This window comes from Pseudophryne corroboree, chromosome 8 (assembly GCF_028390025.1).
Source record: "Pseudophryne corroboree isolate aPseCor3 chromosome 8, aPseCor3.hap2, whole genome shotgun sequence".
NCBI classification, from domain to species: domain Eukaryota; kingdom Metazoa; phylum Chordata; class Amphibia; order Anura; family Myobatrachidae; genus Pseudophryne; species Pseudophryne corroboree.
In genome coordinates this window covers 51,776,247-51,795,167 of record NC_086451.1, presented here as the reverse complement: position 1 = coordinate 51,795,167, position 18,921 = coordinate 51,776,247, and the positions used below count along the sequence as shown (strand labels likewise).

General features: G+C 44.8%; 1 protein-coding gene across 3 annotated transcripts in view; it reads right to left on the bottom strand.

The window, feature by feature from the left end:
- Nucleotides 1-3,584: 3,584 nt before the first annotated feature.
- Nucleotides 3,585-18,921, bottom strand: part of FGD1 (FYVE, RhoGEF and PH domain containing 1) — a 233,595-nt gene continuing 218,258 nt past the window's right edge. For all 3 annotated transcript variants that reach the window (XM_063936362.1, XM_063936363.1, XM_063936364.1), the window contains 6 exons: nucleotides 10,970-11,000; nucleotides 9,649-9,750; nucleotides 9,362-9,487; nucleotides 8,438-8,596; nucleotides 8,070-8,213; nucleotides 3,585-7,948 (listed from right to left, as the gene is read on the bottom strand). In XM_063936362.1, coding sequence (XP_063792432.1) covers nucleotides 7,682-7,948; nucleotides 8,070-8,213; nucleotides 8,438-8,596; nucleotides 9,362-9,487; nucleotides 9,649-9,750; nucleotides 10,970-11,000 — 829 coding nt within the window. In that variant the 3' untranslated portion in view covers nucleotides 3,585-7,681. The remainder of the gene's footprint in view (nucleotides 7,949-8,069; nucleotides 8,214-8,437; nucleotides 8,597-9,361; nucleotides 9,488-9,648; nucleotides 9,751-10,969; nucleotides 11,001-18,921) is intronic.

The window sequence follows — 18,921 nt, the reverse complement described above, 5'->3', positions numbered from 1 at the left end:
TGGGCGCAGTGTGCCTGAGAGGCCAGGAGGGTCACTACTGCACTACACGCAGGCGGCGGGAAAACTGACTAGGGGGTTTCAAACAGCACCTAGAAATAGGAAGGCACTAGGAGGGACAGGCCCCTGCGCCCCCTTGGGGCGGAGAGGGGAGCGAGAACAGCTTTGCGGTACCTGTCAGGCCAGCTGCGCCTGACTGAGGGTTAAACTCAGTCTTCAGGATCCCAAACAGGTCATGTGTTCCAAGTCTCCTCCCAGAATAACAAGTGAAATAATTAGCTCCACCTGTGGATCTTTGAAAACGTGTCAGTGAGTAATGACTACACCTGTGCTCCTGCTGACTGACCTGGACAACCTGAGCTGTTTGGAGTCCTGGGGACCACTTTTCAGAACCACTGATTTTTTTTTAGTACATTCTAGAAAATAATTGTTAGACTCTTATTTGTTTCTATGGGCTGCACCTCCACTTGTTCTCAATAGAAGGTTTGCTACATCTCCCCAGAAATAATTGCCTACGGAAACATTCACCAGTGCATTGTTGGGAGATGTGCACCTTCTGAACTGGAGATGTTACAGAACCACTTAACAGTAGGGTATGAGAAAAACCTTGGTCCCCTCCCTCTTCTGGCATGTGATCCAATGATGCAGCACCCAAAGGTGTAAAGCAGAGCAGGGGTCTCAGTCACTACCAGAAGTGATCGGTTTCCCCCTGGAGTCCTCACTTGGTCTACTGACTAGTCCCACCACTGATCCCACATGTAATCCTAGAAGCCTGCCTATTCTGGTGGGATTTCCTGATCCAGGAAGCCTGTTAAGAAGGATGTACTGTTGGAGCCAAGCAATGTCAGCCCCCTGTGGTGGCACAGCACAAAAGATACAAATGTCAACAAAGGCAGATTCCCACCAGTCACCAATGCTTAGCAGGGTCTGTACCTGAAGTTCCCAGCCAGTAGGGGACATAGGGGGACATTTACCAAGCAGTGATAAAAGCGGAGAAGTGAGCCAATGGAGAAGTTGCCCATGGCAACCAATCAGCACTGAAGTAACATCTATAATTTGCATACTGTAAAATGATACAGAGCTGCTGATTGGTTGATGGGGCAATTTCTCCACCGGCTCACTTCTCCGCTCTTATCACTGCTTAGTAAATGTTCCCCATAGAGTAGGAGTTAAACATCTTGGACATTCATGCCAAAATCCTGGTCTGAGCCACGGTGTACAGCTTGAGTTATCCGGCATGACTGAGCCGTTCCAAGAAGTGTAGCATACATATTTTCTTTCTTAAAATATGGAGTCTGATTTGCCTCACAGACGCAGCGAGACATCACTCACAGTGTGCCAGAGACACCGGCTTGCGACTTTAACCGCACAAGAATCTGTTGTAAACACGTACAAAAGTGCAGATGAAGCACAACGGAACCTGGCAAGAAAAAGCTGCGGCCGCTGCATTGCAGCACTTCATATACAGATCCAGGCTCAGTCACGCACAGATGTACAAATGTCGCACATAACATTGATCAGTAGCGTCATCTAGCAAAGTAGTTGTATCGCTTTTATTTATGCAAATAAGATGCACATTTTGAGTAAGAAAGTTGCTCGCGTGGCCACATCTCCCAGGACCTGGCAAGGTGAATGATGACACATCTGTACATACATTTCTATAGGCTAAGCTTTTCATTACCCATCCGCCAAATCAGCACTAGGTCCATCCTGTACCTGACTGTAAGCTCAGCGTTGTCTGCAGTCCCGTGGCGAGGTCGGCTCCTTGGAAACTCCTCTCCGCATTCTGTGTGTAATTCATCACAGAGGAGAGCTAACTCTGTCTGACAGAAGGTCTCTGCTGTGTTCAGCAAGAGGATAAAAGCAGCTCAATCTTATGGCACCACGGATGCTGATACAGCACATTGTGTACCTACCAAGCCTACTGTTTACACTGTCAGTACAGTGTGTTTAAGCTTGTACAACAGATAGTCTATGACTGAATGGTGATGCCTTCTCCGCTGGGAACCAGCCTGACCAGACGATCATCAATAATGGATTTACCCGTTGTCTGGACTGTGCGCCATGTAACGTCAGTGGTTCCATTTAAAGACACAGCGCATATTATTAGCAGAACACTAGTATAACGCAGTGACGGCAGCAGACATGGTTGGTGGGGATATGCTGCTTGCAATGTAAGCCAATCTTGTGCACTAAAAAATGATACATACATCCAAAGTTGAGCCCCACCTAAAATGTATACAATCCATGTCCTAAATGTCATTTTCTGCCAATCCTTTCAGGAAAAAGTCATGCATCCTTCCTTCAGATTACTCATAGGCATGTAAACCTCAATCTGCTTACCAAGTTTCTGTGTTGCATCCATATCCGCCTTATCCATTAATGGAGCTTTCACCTAACACTTTACAAATTGAGTCATGCCCGACCGATGACATCCAGTGTGTTTCCCCTGCCTATAACCTAGATATCCGGACTATGGAGGATGCCAATACAAGGGCCCTGCTTTCCTGGCTAGCATAAACACAAGCCGTGCCTCTTGCTGTCAGACCATCTTACCACCTCATCTGTACATATTTAAAAAATAAAACTATGAGTTATTTTTACAGTGATGCCTCATTTTCCTATTCACTGTCTGAAGATTAGGCTTCGGTGGGTAAATTTTTGCTCAGTTTTCTCTGTGCAGTACTTTTTGGCATTCCAAAATGTTGAATGAAGAAGGCCATCCAATACTGAAAATACTGCCAGTTGGAAGCAGTCGAGGGGGTCAGAGGTGGCTTTCCAAAGCCTTTTGTGGCCTTACCTGATGTCTCAAATGGTCTGAAATTCTAGATACAGTAAGTGCTGGCCTTCTTCAGACAGGCTGAAGTGTTGTCAATGGCCCTTCCCCTTTAAACTTGACATTCACAGAGGAGGGGCATAAACCAGCTGCCAGACTGAATAATGAAGTCATTGGTAGACTGCGTGCATAGCCTAGCCATCCCCGCCACCTATGTGGACTGAGAAGGGAGAATCCAACATACATTTTTCTCTAGGCTTTTAATAGCCTATAATAAATCAATGCATCAGCCACGTTGCACATATAGGGCCCGATTCATATTTGTATGCGAACCCAATAGTTTGCGTACAAATACGATGTTTGGGGGTCTTGCGATGTCGCTCGCAGTCCCGTCAGCTGCAGCATTTGGGGGGACGACGGGACACCTGGCACCCATCTTCAAAATGGGGTAGTGTCGCCCTCGTTTTGAAGGTGTGACATGGCCAGGGTCTCCGACGTTGGACGCAGACTTCCTGGACACCGGTGGATGGATACTACGACCAGCCTGAGTAAGCTTCTGATGCCTATAACCATCACGACCATCCGAGGCTGCGTCATCAGACTATCTCCTAAAGTCACCTCCTGCTGCATTAGAATTTTAATTAGAATTGTAGAGTCGTTTCCTTGCGGCTGTACAATTCCGTACAAACATGAATCGGGCCCTCACTACACAATTCTGCTTATCAGTTGCCTGTCTACCCATCCTATGCTGCTAATCCATCAGTAACTAGGTGATGTGGCGGCGTACATACAAAGCACTCAAGTAGACTGGTTGCAATAAACAGACTGTATTGAACAAACAGAACATACCTCTAGCACCTAGTGGGGTGAGGCGTTTAATACGTTTAAAACATCCCTAGTGGCCTGCCACCAATGCTATTCCTCCACCCAACAAGTCACAGAGATTGGAAGCAGAGAAGTGTGCAGGGCTGTTGATACTGGCAGCACATCTGTGCCCAAAACACAGTACAAAGGGTATAATCACAGGACAGCAAAGGCATATAAAATACATACAGACTTACTGTATAGTAAAGACATACTGGAGAGAACATGCTAACTCAGTGGCTTTCATCTCCTCCAAGCCTCACCTACCCCCAACGGGTCATGTTTTAAGGATTTCTGTCTATAGAAACAGTTGGCACAACAGCAAAATAGATGAACTCGTCCGTGCATAATTAAAGAACTCTAGAAAACATGACCTGTTGAGGAAACGAGTCGAGAACCACTGCCCTAAATTTGCTGCACAATATTCACCTGTGGATTATGCGGATACGCTTGACGTCTTATATCCGGCAATTATTACAAAAGTATTAATAGAATGTATTCTTCCAAAATTATTTAATTATTAAAACTTGTAGGATTTGGTACAATTTACAAGTGAAAATGTTGTTACTTGGCACTAGTCACTCTGCAAATCTAGGTCTACTAGCACAATCGTCATTGAGTTTAGGCGTTTACGGGTCAGTATTCCAAATTCGGGAATGAGCTTTGATAAATACAGAAATGTTGGTTCCATCTTGCGATTTAGGTTGATTGTGGCATCTACTTCTCCAGACTTACACATTTATCATTGGAAGGAACACTGAACCTAAAACATGTCACACACTAGTAACAGTCACATGCAGATTGAGGCTATGTATACTATATTCCAACTCTTTCTATAGTATTCCTTGTAACAGAATTTTTTGTGAATTTTTTATTTTTTTTAATGGTGGTTGTCAAAATGGGCAGTATAGCCCCATTTGGGGTAGGTGAGTTCTACGGTTCCGGTATGAATGGTCGACCATGTTATGGTCGACAGTCATTAGGTCGACCACTATTGGTCGACATTGACACATGGTCGACACATGAAAGGTCGACACATGAAAAGGTCGACATGAGTTTTTTTTCTCCTTTTTTTGGTGTCGTTTTTTGCGTAAAGTAACTGGGAACCCCAATTAGTGCACCGTGTCCCCTCGCATGGCTCGCTTCGCTCGCCATGCTTCGGGCATGGTGCCTTCGCTCCGCTACCGCTTCACTCGGCACAGATTACCGTTCCAATCGTAGTCCACTTGGATCGTAAAGTATGGAAAAGTTCCCCAAAAGAAAAAAAAGTTAAAAAACTCATGTCGACCTTTTCATGTGTCGACCTTTCATTTGTCGACCATTTTCACGTGTCGACCATGTGTCCATGTCGACCATGTCAATGTCGACCAATAGTGGTCGACCTAATGACTGTCGACCATAACATGGTCGACCATGTAAACGGATACAGAGTTCTACCAGGGGTCAGATTGGATTTAAATAATGTTTAAAATGTAAATACAGTTTTGTATTATTATCTTCCTCAATAGGTCGGGGGGGGGGGGGGGGGGGGGGGAATGAGTTTATGGAACCATGGGGGTAGCGGCCCAAAAAGTGCAGCAACCCCTCTGCCCTAATGGCTTGAGCTACAGCTATACATACTATATTACTTTAATAGTCTTTGGGGTCAAGCCAATTATCTGCGATGGGTGCAAAGTGCCGCTGCCATGGCATTTAAATGCCGGCAACAGTACCCAATCTTGCACCCTTCACATCCTGGATTCTGCCTGAATTCGCACAAAATTGCTCGCTACCCTAAGGGGCAGCGAGCACTTTTGGGCAAGTTTGGGCTGCCGCAAAGTGCGGCCGCTGCCGAGATGATTCGCTCCCGCGATATCATCGCGGCTAATTGGATTGACCCCTTAGTGATATTTCAAGTTAATTGCGTACTTTGTCATCTGACTTTTTTTTTTTTTAATTCCTTCAGATTTTTTCATTGTAAATACTAAGTGATGACTATTTTCAAATATTCCTGTTCTAGAATGACCTGGTTTCTATGGCGCTGCTGTGGTCTTCCATTAAATATTTGTTCCCCTGACTGCAGTTCCTTTATATGCTCCAGAAGCCGGCGCGGCTGGCTGACAATGGAAATAAAACCTAGTAAGGGGCGAATAATCACTGAACGCATGACAAAGCGGACAAGGACTCAGCAGACACATAGGGCGATATTCAATTCTTTTCACCCCCTTCCACACCTTTTCTGTTTCTGCCCTCGGGGGCGTCGTATCATCATTTCAGCTCACTACCCCCCGGGGTAACTAGGCACCCAACCCTTTACACAGCTAAACCTGATTACTATGGGCGCAATATGCGAGATAACGGGGATCATTTTAGAAAGGAGATTGGGCATGATATATCATTTGAATACCACCCATAATGTCCTTGTAACCTGTACGGGGTGATACAATAAAGCTATGTAAGTATATTTATAGCCCGGTGCATAACATAACCAAGCAAATCATTATTTGGAGTTACAGTCCCCCTAGCGTGACCAGTGCGAATCCTATTGGCTCAGGTCATTTGAACTGCCCCATTCAACTAATTTACTAGTTTAAAGGCCACATTCTCCGGAGTGACGAAAGATTAAAGCAGACATTGTCCACTTGAGCCTGTTACAGTTACATATAGTCAGAGCTTAGGAAACAGGTGGAAAAAAGTTTTTTGGCCACGTCTGCTATTGTTGTTATGCGGAATACTATGAAACAGGGGAAAGTGATCATTGAGGAAACATCTGCACCCAACACACTAACAGCTGGAATATATAGTCATTGCCAACGGAAAGGAATACAGGACAATACTTTTTCTCCGTCTTATTGGCTCGCTGAGAGCAGTGTCAAATCTTCTATACACTCAATATTGAAACCTTGGCGTGTCATTGACATCCCTTTGGATTCTGTTTTAGGTTTAAGTGTCCCTTCACATTGCGAAGGTTGATCTCTGCTTCATCCTACCTGATCTGCTTTTACAGAATAGTAATACTACTGGTGTGTGTGTGTGTATTGTATACTTTATCGGTCCAGTGCACTTATTCACTGATTTTGGGAAAAAAATGCTCTAAGCCCTATAAACCTCTAGATTAGGGGTATTGAACATATGTCCCCCAGCTGCTGTTGAACTACACATCCCAGCATGCCCTGCCACAGTTTTAGCATGCACCAATAGCAAAACTGTGGCAAGGCATCCTGCAATTTGTAGTTCCACAGCAGCTGGAAGGCCGACCGCATGTTGAATACTCCTGTCATAGATTCATTAGGTGCCACGGATGACTGATTTGTCATTGTCAATTTGGCCCTGCATTAAGGTGTGTGTATAAAGTAACCTGGGATAGTGACAGGCGGTGCAGAGCTAGTTGCTGTTATTTCCCTGGTTCTGTACATGTCTTCCTATGGTTTATGGTCCTTTACTTCCCGTCCAGTAACTGGATTACTTCACTCTGCTCCTGGTTCTCTCACGTCCCTGTTACAAAGGACCTCACGTACGAACAGGCTACTTTGGGACGCATGAGCATTGAATTTTGGAATGATGGTAAAAACTTTAAAAGGGAACACAGGGTTCCGCAACAAGCAAAATAACAACTTAAAAAAGTGTTGCTAAATATTATTAAAATAATTATAATACATAACATATAAAAAAAAAAAAAAAGAGAAAGTGCCGGTGATGGGTTTGAGTGAAGAATGAGAGCATGGAAGCATATGTTGACCAGGGAAGGAAGTGTTAATGGGTCAATCCAGCCATCCGACTTCTTCCTGTATGAGTGATGATGGGTCAGTCCAGCCCCATCCCATTCAGCTTTCCCAGAAGCGATTCAATTCTACACAAGTCCTCTGGGTTTGAAGTTCAGCTCAATTCTTTCAGGTCTTTCGTAGATCATGGAAGTACTATGGGTGAGTCCAGCCCTCCCCATGTGGTGCTGCAACAAGTCCAGCTCCACACCAACAATAGTCCCCTGTTTGAAGATGAAATGAATTAGTTCAAGCTCTACCCCTTTTTAGGTATCTCCAAGAGGGTAGTGTAGCGTACGAGTCCTCAAGTGTCCCCTAGGGTTTCCCCAGTCCCCTCAGTCTCTTCCTCAGTCTCCGGGATTAAGTGTTTGGAGTTGTAGTCTTCCCCCCGGCCAGCTCGGGACAGTGCTTTCACCCAGCGGCGTTGCAGTTCCTCTGTTTCGGGGCTGAAGTAAAAGCTGAGCTGGCTCTGGCTGATTTTGAAGACATGCTTGCGATCCGAACGCTCACACTGTTCTGTTGGGGTCACCTCAAAACCAATCAGGGGGATGCTCCGCTGAGCTTTCACATCCTGGGACAGAAAAGGGAGAGAGAGCAGTTATGTACGCCCTAAACCAGATCCTCCACCCACTCTAAAGCTTCGCTTCCTGCCCCTTTCCACTAATACTCTGTAACGCCCATGATGAACATACCTGAGGAGCTCCATATATGTACAGAACCAGGGGCTCATTCTGAGGGATGACAAACCAGCCTTTGTGCCAGCTCTTGGCTCCTTTCTCCATATAATGCATGTAACTGCACAATACGCTGTGCTCAGCCACCACCGAAGCCTGTTTCTGTAGGAGAAGGAAGATAATAAGTGAGGGATGGGACATTCCCTTTAAAATAAGAAGTTAACAAGAAATGCAAATACCAAGCTACTCAAATGAATGCCAATCATGAAAGATACACTAGAAAAATAATGATCTCACATAAATAACGAACTATAATGTCAGAAATGCAGTGCAAAGATCAGATCACCTGGTGTCAACATGAGACAGACTGTATAGAGGGACAATACCTCTAGGATAGATTTCCTACGCTGAGGTGTGTGGGAATTGTAACCTGGGCTGGACACAGAACCATGCAGAGCACCGTAGCAGTCCACACACACCCGATTTGTTCGGTTATTGTCATAAACAAGCCTGGCACGAAACTCTGAGCATTTTCCACAAACCACCTGTAGTAATGAGAAACGCAGCTGGTAAGTGATACAGGTTGAGAAAGTAGTACTGGAAAATTAGGAAATCTGGAAAATGTACACAGAGGCAAAGATAAAGCACTGGAATAATAGGATAGAAGCAATCCACAAAATAATGAAGACAATTAAAAATGATGAAAGTAATAGATAAACTTTAACTAGACAAAGAGCATCACAACAACATAACATCAGTATGAGTCAATCAGGCGCAAATGCCATAGAAAAGAGGCGAGTGACAGTTGGAGTGGAAAGGAGAAGCAGGTGAAGAAGCAAGTTGAAAAGAAAAATTTAGAAGAGCAAGCAATTGGAAAAGAGGAGTGGCAGAGATAGTAAGCGATAGAGGGAAGCATGGTGTGAGACAGTGGAAAGAAGGGAAGACAAAACTATTGAGCAACTGGAAAAGTAGTGTGGCAAAGGCAATAACTGTAGAGGGAAAGAGCGAGCAGATAGGAGTGGTAGAGGGAACAGAAAGGAAGACTGGTGAAAGGAATATATGACAAGAAAATAAGAATTGCTCAGGGAATAAGGTGTGCATGCAGAGGAGGAATAGCAGCAATGGAAGTAAGCAGGAAAGAGAAAGTGTTGAATGGAGAGTAGTGTCAGAGGGAACTAGTGAGTGGAATGAGAAGGAGAAAAGGGGATATAATATTAGGGTAACAATGCATAAGTAAATGCTTAGAGAAATTAACAAAATAATTAATATTAATGTACAGAAAGGAAAACAATAATAAATAGGAAACTCACATGTCCACAAGCCTTGCAGTGGTGCCTCCGTTTGGTTATAGAGTTAAAAGCTTCTTGGCATTTCATGCACATGGTCACCTCCTTCTCCCTTATTGGGGTTGGTGCTCGCTTGCCCAGGTCTGTGTTCTGTGTAACAAGTTGTGCCATTAGAAAAGGAATACTGTTTAACAACCTAATTGCACGTTTAACAAACACTCTTTTCTTTCCCCTATAACCTTACTCTTCAAGACCAAGATGGTCACTATTTTTTAATATTGTTTTCCTCAAACCCCTCCCTCATTAATTACCGGTGAGTTTGGGGGAGTCTCTTCATCTTCCCGATGGGAGGAATTAAGCAGCTTGCAGGTCTCCACTGTCTGCTCATGTCGGATCATCATAGCTTCAATCGCCTGAAGGTGACAGACAATATAGAATGATCAATCACTGCTCACACCAATAACATTTTTGCTTCCAACATATCAGTGTTTTTGTTATTTCCTTAAATAAAGGTGGATGATGAGGAATGTCTCGAGAGGGTTGTTCAGTCAGTTGATAAAGTGATTGGCTTACACTTGCCTAGTATTCAGGAGGTATATGAAAAAAGGCTTTGTAATAAAGTACAAAGTATAGTAGGAGACTTGTCCCATCTGCTATGTTGCCATCAAATAAACGACACAGATCTGAATATGTTAAATTGTACTTGGAGGTTTTTAGGTGTTGATGTTCTTATGAATTTCATGACTCTGTTGAGTGCAATGTAATGTTTTCATTGACTGCTTATGTATGTGAATTGTTGATGACAATAAAGTTGGATTGGAGACGTTGGGACAACAGTAGAACACTCTACCTATTAACGTCCCTGTTCCATCATCCACCTAGTGAAGAGGACCTGTGCAATGCACTGGCATCTCTTCATACTAAGGTCCAGATTTATCAAGCCTTGGAGAGTGATAAGGTACAAACTAATCAGCTCCTGTCATTTTTCAAACACAGCCTGCAACATGGCAGTTGGGAGACGATTGTTTGTTACTTTATCACCATGCTATTTATCACTCTCCAAGGCTTGATAAATCTGGGCCCTAATGGATAATCTTAGCTTCTGTCTCTCCTACATTCACATATCAAATAGGGAGCGGAGGAGAGACAGATTGGAATGACAACTGCACAAAAGCCCTAAAGGTCCCTGAGAAACACCATAACACTAGTGTAAATGATCTGATAGCATTAAGCCGGTCCCCTCCCCACACCTACTTTTCTTATTCATAGACTCATCTTTGAGACTGACACAACGTTGGAGCATTAAGCGATATATCTCTATGGTTAAACTGTACTCCAAAGGGCATATATAATAGGGTCCGAGTTTGCCGGCCAATCTCTGACCATTTTTTTTAAAGCGGCCATCATTTTCAGGGCATGGTTTTGCCTTGTAAATCATTGGCCCTTTAAAAAAAACAAAAAAAGTCCAAGATCAGCCGACATCCCGGACCACCGTCAAACTCGTACCCTATTACATATGTCCCCAAATCTTTCATTAAGTCATTCTATCAAAGAGAATGTATACAAAGCTATTAACTAAGGAGGATTACAAATACTCTACTGGGAACCCACTACAGTTGCAGATATAGTCACCTGAATCCAGTCTTTTTTGTCTTCTTCAGTTCTATATAAAACAAAAAAAAAAATCAGTTTATAGTAATCTCTCATATATCAGAAGACGAATACCTACAAATGCAGTAGTGCAGCAGCTGAGTCTGACCAGAATATGACACATGCTGCAGATGACAGGCAGGAATATAATTAACAAAAATATATATTTTGTGTGCTCACAGGTACCAGGGGAAACACCAGAGTTTTTCTGATGTTCCCACGTGTACCAGTGAGTGAACAAAAATCCAGGCGCAACAGTTAGTGGTTAGATCACCAATTCATCAATAAATGGCTAAGAATTATACTAATCACCAGGCAATTATACAAGCTGCTCCCACTTAATAGCCTAGGGTTAAACTATAGTCAATATACAAACATAAGGTACTTAATAGAGAGCGCTTAAATTCCAATCACATTTATTAGATATATTAAAAAGTAAATATAGATAAAAATAATCACATTTATATACATAAATTATGCATGTATGGCACTTTAAAAAAGCTGAAAGACACCTCGATTGATACTGATAAACTGTATGGCTCCAAATTATTCTTAAAGTTCATAAATGTATACGCAGTCCATAGCCATATATTATGTATCTTAATAGGCTAGTTTGGCCAGAATTACTTGATATCCAGTTATTTTTATATCCTAGGAATTCTTTGTGTATAAGGATATATACACTGACTATAGCAAATTTGCTATAATTGAGAGTCCAGATGTTTAAATGGATACAAAAGCTGCAGTCATTAGATACAAAATATCCTGATGTGTGCACTCACCAGGACCCGGTATTAACCATTTGCCGCTCTAGTTCACTTTTATACTGCTGGCGTGGTATGGGGTTTATACAAATTACAGTGACCGGTAAGGTCAGTGCAATGTTTTCACCTCACCTCACCGCAGGCTGGAACGTGATGCTTCTTATTGAATGGAGCGGCCGACGACTGTGGCTATACACCGCAAGCTGTATCTTTAGCCGGAACAAAGCTGGATATGTGGTCTCAGTCTGCTCGAGCCAGAACAAACCAAATGAGGTAGGACAGCCCCCGGCTGAGATCACCTGTCATACGGCTGTGATGCGCCTGTGTGTAGCTGGATATCTGAAGCAAGTGGAGGCCAACAGTCCAAAACAATCAGTTTACTCTCAGCACCAGTGCCAATTTCCTTAACATGTTTCTCCGTTATAGCATTAGAACGGTTTCATCAGAAGGTATTTGTATCCATTTAAACATCTGGACTCTCAATTATAGCAAACTTAGGAATATAATTAGTCTAGGTCATAGGTCAGCCCTGCCCATCCCTCCTTTCACTCTGGGAATATCGATAAAGTGTCGGAGCTCTGGATTATCCCAGTATCCAAACTATACAGGCCCCACGGCCCTGAAACTGCCGCTCAACCCAAATCATGGGCTCAGTCCGCAAATTTGGCCAAACCGGACATTATCTAATGCATCGATCGGTTCACAGGCCAAACAGCTGGATCTTTTCCGGTTGCATTAAGAGCTGTTCGTGTGGCTGGAAAGTGATGCAAACACACGCTGATGGTCACTGTATTCTGTTCGTTATAGCCACACGAACTGTGCTGTTGGGCTAACTGCCCATATTGCAGTGTGTGGACAAGTTGGGAAATGCAGCTATAGGTGTACTACTGTACTGATAATGGGGTTACTTCTAAAGAGACGGCAGGATAGCGGTAACAGCACATTGACTGCACGGCCGCGGTAGCACCCGACCATGTGGCAACTACACCGCCACTGGCCTGACAGATCATGACATTAACTCAAATCATGAAACAACTCGTGACAGGAATCAGTTTGTCAAGGTGCACTCTATCCATTCACATATATTATGTGTGTCTTAAAGAATTTGATTTTATTATATTTATTTATTACTTAGTACATGTTTCAAAATTGAAATACCAATACCCACGTGGAATATATTCTTTTATCCGTAATCCCACATGTGATATTATTATGAACCAAATATGAGGTCATACAAAGCAAAATGTTAAAAACAATAAAGAAATAGAAAATAAGAATTTACTTACCGATAATTCTATTTCTCGGAGTCCGTAGTGGATGCTGGGGTTCCTGAAAGGACCATGGGGAATAGCGGCTCCGCAGGAGACAGGGCACAAAAGTAAAGCTTTCCGATCAGGTGGTGTGCACTGGCTCCTCCCCCTATGACCCTCCTCCAAGCCAGTTAGGTACTGTGCCCGGACGAGCGTACACAATAAGGGAGGAATTTTGAATCCCGGGTAAGACTCATACCAGCCACACCAATCACACCGTACAACTTGTGATCTAAACCCAGTTAACAGTATGATAACAGCGGAGCCTCTGAAAAGATGGCTCACAACAATAATAACCCGATTTTTGTAACTATGTACAAGTAATGCAGATAATCCGCACTTGGGATGGGCGCCCAGCATCCACTACGGACTCCGAGAAATAGAATTATCGGTAAGTAAATTCTTATTTTCTCTATCGTCCTAGTGGATGCTGGGGTTCCTGAAAGGACCATGGGGATTATACCAAAGCTCCCAAACGGGCGGGAGAGTGCGGATGACTCTGCAGCACCGAATGAGAGAACTCCAGGTCCTCCTTAGCCAGGGTATCAAATTTGTAGAATTTAGCAAACGTGTTTGCCCCTGACCAAGTAGCTGCTCGGCAAAGTTGTAAAGCCGAGACCCCTCGGGCAGCCGCCCAAGATGAGCCCACCTTCCTTGTGGAATGGGCATTTACATATTTTGGCTGTGGCAGGCCTGCCACAGAATGTGCAAGCTGAATTGTATTACACATCCAACTAGCAATAGTCTGCTTAGAAGCAAGAGCACCCAGTTTGTTGGGTGCATACAGGATAACAGCAAGTCAGTTTTCCTGACTCCAGCCGTCCTGGAACATATTTTCAGGGCCCTGACAACATCTAGCAACTTGGAGTCCTCCAAGTCCCTAGTAGGTGCAAGGCACCACAATAAGCTGGTTCAGGTGAAACACTGACACCACCTTAGGGAGAGAACTGGGGACGAGTCCGCAGCTCTGCCCTGTCCGAATGGACAAACAGATATGGGCTTTTTTGAGAAAAAACCACCAATTTGACACTTGCCTGGTCCAGGCCAGGGCCAAGAGCATGGTCACTTTTCATGTGAGATGCTTCAAATCCACAGATTTGACTGGTTTTAAACCAATGTGATTTGAGGAATCCCAGAACTACGTTGAGATCCCACAGTGCCACTGGAGGCACAAAAGGGGGTTGTATATGCAATACTCCCTTGACAAACTTCTGGACTTCAGGAACTGAAGCCAATTCTTTCTGGAAGGAAATCGACAGGGCCGAAATTTGAACCTTAATGGACCCCAATTTGAGGCCCATAGACACTCCTGTTTGCAGGAAATGCAGGAAACGACCGAGTTGAAATTTCTTTGTGGGGCCTTCCTGGCCTCACACCACGCAACATATTTTCGCCACATGTGGTGATAATGTTGTGCGGTCACCTCCTTTCTGGCTTTGACCAGGGTAGGAATGACCTCTTCCGGAATGCCTTTTTCCCTTAGGATCCGGCTTTCCACCGCCATGCCGACAAACGCAGCTGCGGTAAGTCTTGGAACAGACATGGTACTTGCTGAAGCAAGTCCCTTCTTAGCGGCAGAGGCCATAAGACCTCTGTAAGCATCTCTTGAAGTTCCGGGTACCAAGTCCTTCTTGGCCAATCCGGAGCCATGAGTATAGTTCTTACTCCTCTACGTCTTATAATTCTCAGCACCTTAGGTATGAGAAGCAGAGGAGGGAACACATACACCGACTGGTACACCCACGGTGTTACCAGAACGTCCACAGCTATTGCCTGAGGGTCTCTTGACCTGGCGCAATACCTGTCCCGTTTTTTGTTCAGACGGGACGCCATCATGTCCACCTTTGGTATTTCCCAACGGTTTACAATCATGTGGAAAAAACTTCCCGATGAAGTTTCCACTCTCCCGGGTGGAGGTCGTGCCTGCTGAGGAAGTCTGCTTCCCAGTTTCCATTCCCGGGATGAAACACTGCTGACAGTGCTATCACATGATTTTCCACCCAGCGAAAAAGTCCTTGCAGTTTTTGCCATTGCCCTCCTGCTTCTTGTGTCGCCCTGTCTGTTTACGTGAGCGACTGCCGTGATGTTTTTCCCACTGGATCAATACCGGCTGACCTTGAAGCAGAGGTCTTGCTAAGCTTAGAGCATTATAAATTTACCCTTAGCTCCAGTATATTTATGTGGAGAAAAGTCTCCAGACTTGATCACACTCCCTGGAAATTTTTTCCTTGTGTGACTGCTCCCCAGCCTCTCGGGCTGGGCTCCGTGGTCACCAGCATCCAATCCTGAATGCCGAATCTGCGGCCCTCTAGAAGATGAGCACTCTATAACCACCACAGGAGAGACACCCTTGTCCTTGGATATAGGGTTATCCGCTGATGCATCTGAAGATGCGATCCGGACCATTTGTCCAGCAGATCCCACTGAAAAGTTCTTGCGTGAAATCTGCCGAATGGAATTGCTTCGTAGAAAGCCACCATTTTTACCAGGACCCTTGTGCAATGATGCACTGTTTTTAGGAGGTTCCTGACTAGCTCGGATAACTCCCTGGCTTTCTCTTCCGGGAGAAACACCTTTTTCTGGACTGTGTCCAGAATCATCCCTAGGCACAGCAGACGTGTCGTCGGGATCAGCTGCGATTTTGGAATATTTAGAATCCACCCGTGCTGTTGTAGCAGTATCCGAGATAGTGCTACTCCGACCTCCAACTGTTCCCTGGACTATGCCCTTATCAGGAGATCGTCCAAGTAAGGGATAATTAAGACGCCTTTTCTTCGAAGAAGAATCATCATTTCGGCCATTACCTTGGTAAAGACCCGGGGTGCCGTGGACAATCCAAACGGCAGCGTCTGAAACTGATAGTGACAGTTCTGCACCACGAACCTGAGGTACCCTTAGTGAGAAGGGCAAATTTGGGACATAGAGGTAAGCATCCCTGATGTCCCGGGACACTATATAGTCCCCTTCTTCCTGGTTCGTTATCACTGCTCTGAGTGACTCCATCTTGATTTGAACCTTTGTAAGTGTTCAAAAAATTTTTTAGAATAAGTCTCACCTAGCCTTCTGGCTTCAGTACCACAATATAGTGTGGAATAATACCCCTTTTCTTGTAGTAGGAGGGGTAATTTAATTATCACCTGCTGGGAATACAGCTTGTGAATTTTTTCCCATACTGCCTCCTTGTCGGAGGGAGACCTTGGTAAAGCAGACTTCAGGAGCCTGCGAAGGGGAAACGTCTCGACATTCCAATCTGTACCCCTGGGATACTACTTGTAGGATCCAGGGGTCCTGTACGGTCTCAGCGCCATGCTGAGAACTTGTCAGAAGCGGTGGAACGCTTCTGTTCCTGGGAATGGGCTGCCTGCTGCAGTCTTCTTCCCTTTCCTCTATCCCTGGGCAGATATGATCTTATAGGGACGAAAGGACTGAGGCTGAAAAGACGGTGTCTTTTTCTGCAGAGATGTGACTTAGGGTAAAAACGGTGGATTTTCCAGCAGTTGCCGTGGCCACCAGGTCCGATGGACCGACCCCAAATAACTCCTCTTCCTTTATACGGCAATACACCTTTGTGCCGTTTGGAATCTGCATCACCTGACCACTGTCGTGTCCATAACATCTTCTGGCAGTTATGGACATCGCATTTACTCTTGATGCCAGAGTGCAAATATCCCTCTGTGCATCTCGCATATATAGAAATGCATCCTTTAAATGCTCTATAGTCAATAAAATACTGTCCCTGTCAAGGGTATCAATATTTTTAGTCAGGGAATCCGACCAAGCCACCCCAGCTCTGCACATCCAGGCTGAGGCGATCGCTGGTCGCAGTATAACACCAGTATGTGTGTATATACTTTTTATGATATTTTCCAGCCTCCTGTCAGCTGGTCCTTGAGGACGGCCCTATCTATAGACGGTACCGCCACTTGTTTTGATAAGCGTGTGAGCGCCTTATCCACCCTAAGGGGTGTTTCCCAACGCGCCCTAACTTCTGGCGGGAAAGGGTATACCGCCCATAATTTTCTATCGGGGGGAACCCACGCATCATCACACACTTTATTTAATTTATCTGATTCAGGAAAAACTATGGTAGTTTTTTCACATCCCACATAATACCCTCTTTTGTGGTACTTGTAGTATCAGAAATATGTAACACCTCCTTCATTGCCTTTAACGTGTGGCCCTAATAAGGAATACGTTTGTTTATTCACCGTCGACACTGGATTCAGTGTCCCTGTCTGTGTCGACCGACTAAAGTAAACGGGCGTTTTAAAACCCCTGACGGTGTTTTTGAGACGTCTGGACCGGTACTAATTGTTTGTCGGCCGTCTCATGTCGTCAACCGACCTTGCAGCGTGTTGACATTATCACGTAATTCCCTAAATAAGCCATCCATTCCGGTGTCGACTCCCTAGAGAGTGACATCACCATTACAGGCAATTGCTCCGCCTCCTCACCAACATCGTCCTCCTACATGTCGACACACACGTACCGACACACAGCACACACACAGGGAATGCTCTGATAGAGGACAGGACCCACTAGCCCTTTGGAGAGACAGAGGGAGAGTTTGCCAGCACACACCAAAAACGCTATAATTATATAGGGACAACCTTATATAAGTGTTTTCCCTTATAGCATCTTTTTTATATATTTCTAACGCCAAATTAGTGCCCCCCCTCTCTGTTTTAACCCTGTTTCTGTAGTGCAGTGCAGGGGAGAGCCTGGGAGCCTTCCCTCCAGCCTTTCTGTGAGGGAAAATGGCGCTGTGTGCTGAGGAGATAGGCCCCGCCCCTTTTTCGGCGGCCTCGTCTCCCGCTCTTAACGGATTCTGGCAGGGGTTAAATATCTCCATATAGCCTCCGGAGGCTATATGTGAGGTATTTTTAGCCAAAATAGGTATTCATTTGCCTCCCAGGGCGCCCCCCTCCCAGCGCCCTGCACCCTCAGTGACTGCCGTGTGAAGTGTGCTGAGAGGAAAATGGCGCACAGCTGCAGTGCTGTGCGCTACCTTTAGAAGACTGAGGAGTCTTCTGCCGCCGATTCTGGACCTCTTCTTACTTCAGCATCTGCAAGGGGGCCGGCGGCAAGGCTCCGGTGACCATCCAGGCTGTACCTGTGATCGTCCCTCTGGAGCTGATGTCCAGTAGCCAAGAAGCCAATCCATCCTGCACGCAGGTGAGTTCACTTCTTCTCCCCTAAGTCCCTCGTTGCAGTGATCCTGTTGCCAGCAGGACTCACTGTAAAATAAAAAACCTAAGCTAAACTTTTTCTAAGCAGCTCTTTAGGAGAGCCACCTAGATTGCACCCTTCTCGGCCGGGCACAAAAATCTAACTGAGGCTTGGAGGAGGGTCATAGGGGGAGGAGCCAGTGCACACCACCTGATCGGAAAGCTTTACTTTTGTGCCCTGTCTCCTGCGGAGCCGCTATTCCCCATGGTCCTTTCAGGAACCCCAGCATCCACTAGGACGATAGAGAAAAACGTGATGAAAAAAGTTTTTTAGACCAATTTTTGAAAAAATAATACATTTAAAACCAAATCGTGCGCCGTCTCTTTTTCTTATATATGAATATAATACTCCTTTGTTGAGTTCTAGCGTTCTTATGCTCCAATGTTTGTGTATATTTTCAGAAGTGCCAGCATTATGTTCTATTACTTAATTCTCCTCACTTATGAAGTATCTTTTGCATGCCAATAAATATATATGAGTACTAATGATGATGACTGTGCACGTGCTAGAGTGTTTTATTCTCTAGACTTGTCAATGCACTATGTTGCCCTTTGAATGGAAACATTAGCTAGTTATTTCTAGCCATGTATCCATTTATCAATCAAACACATATGTATCCTACTCTCCCAGT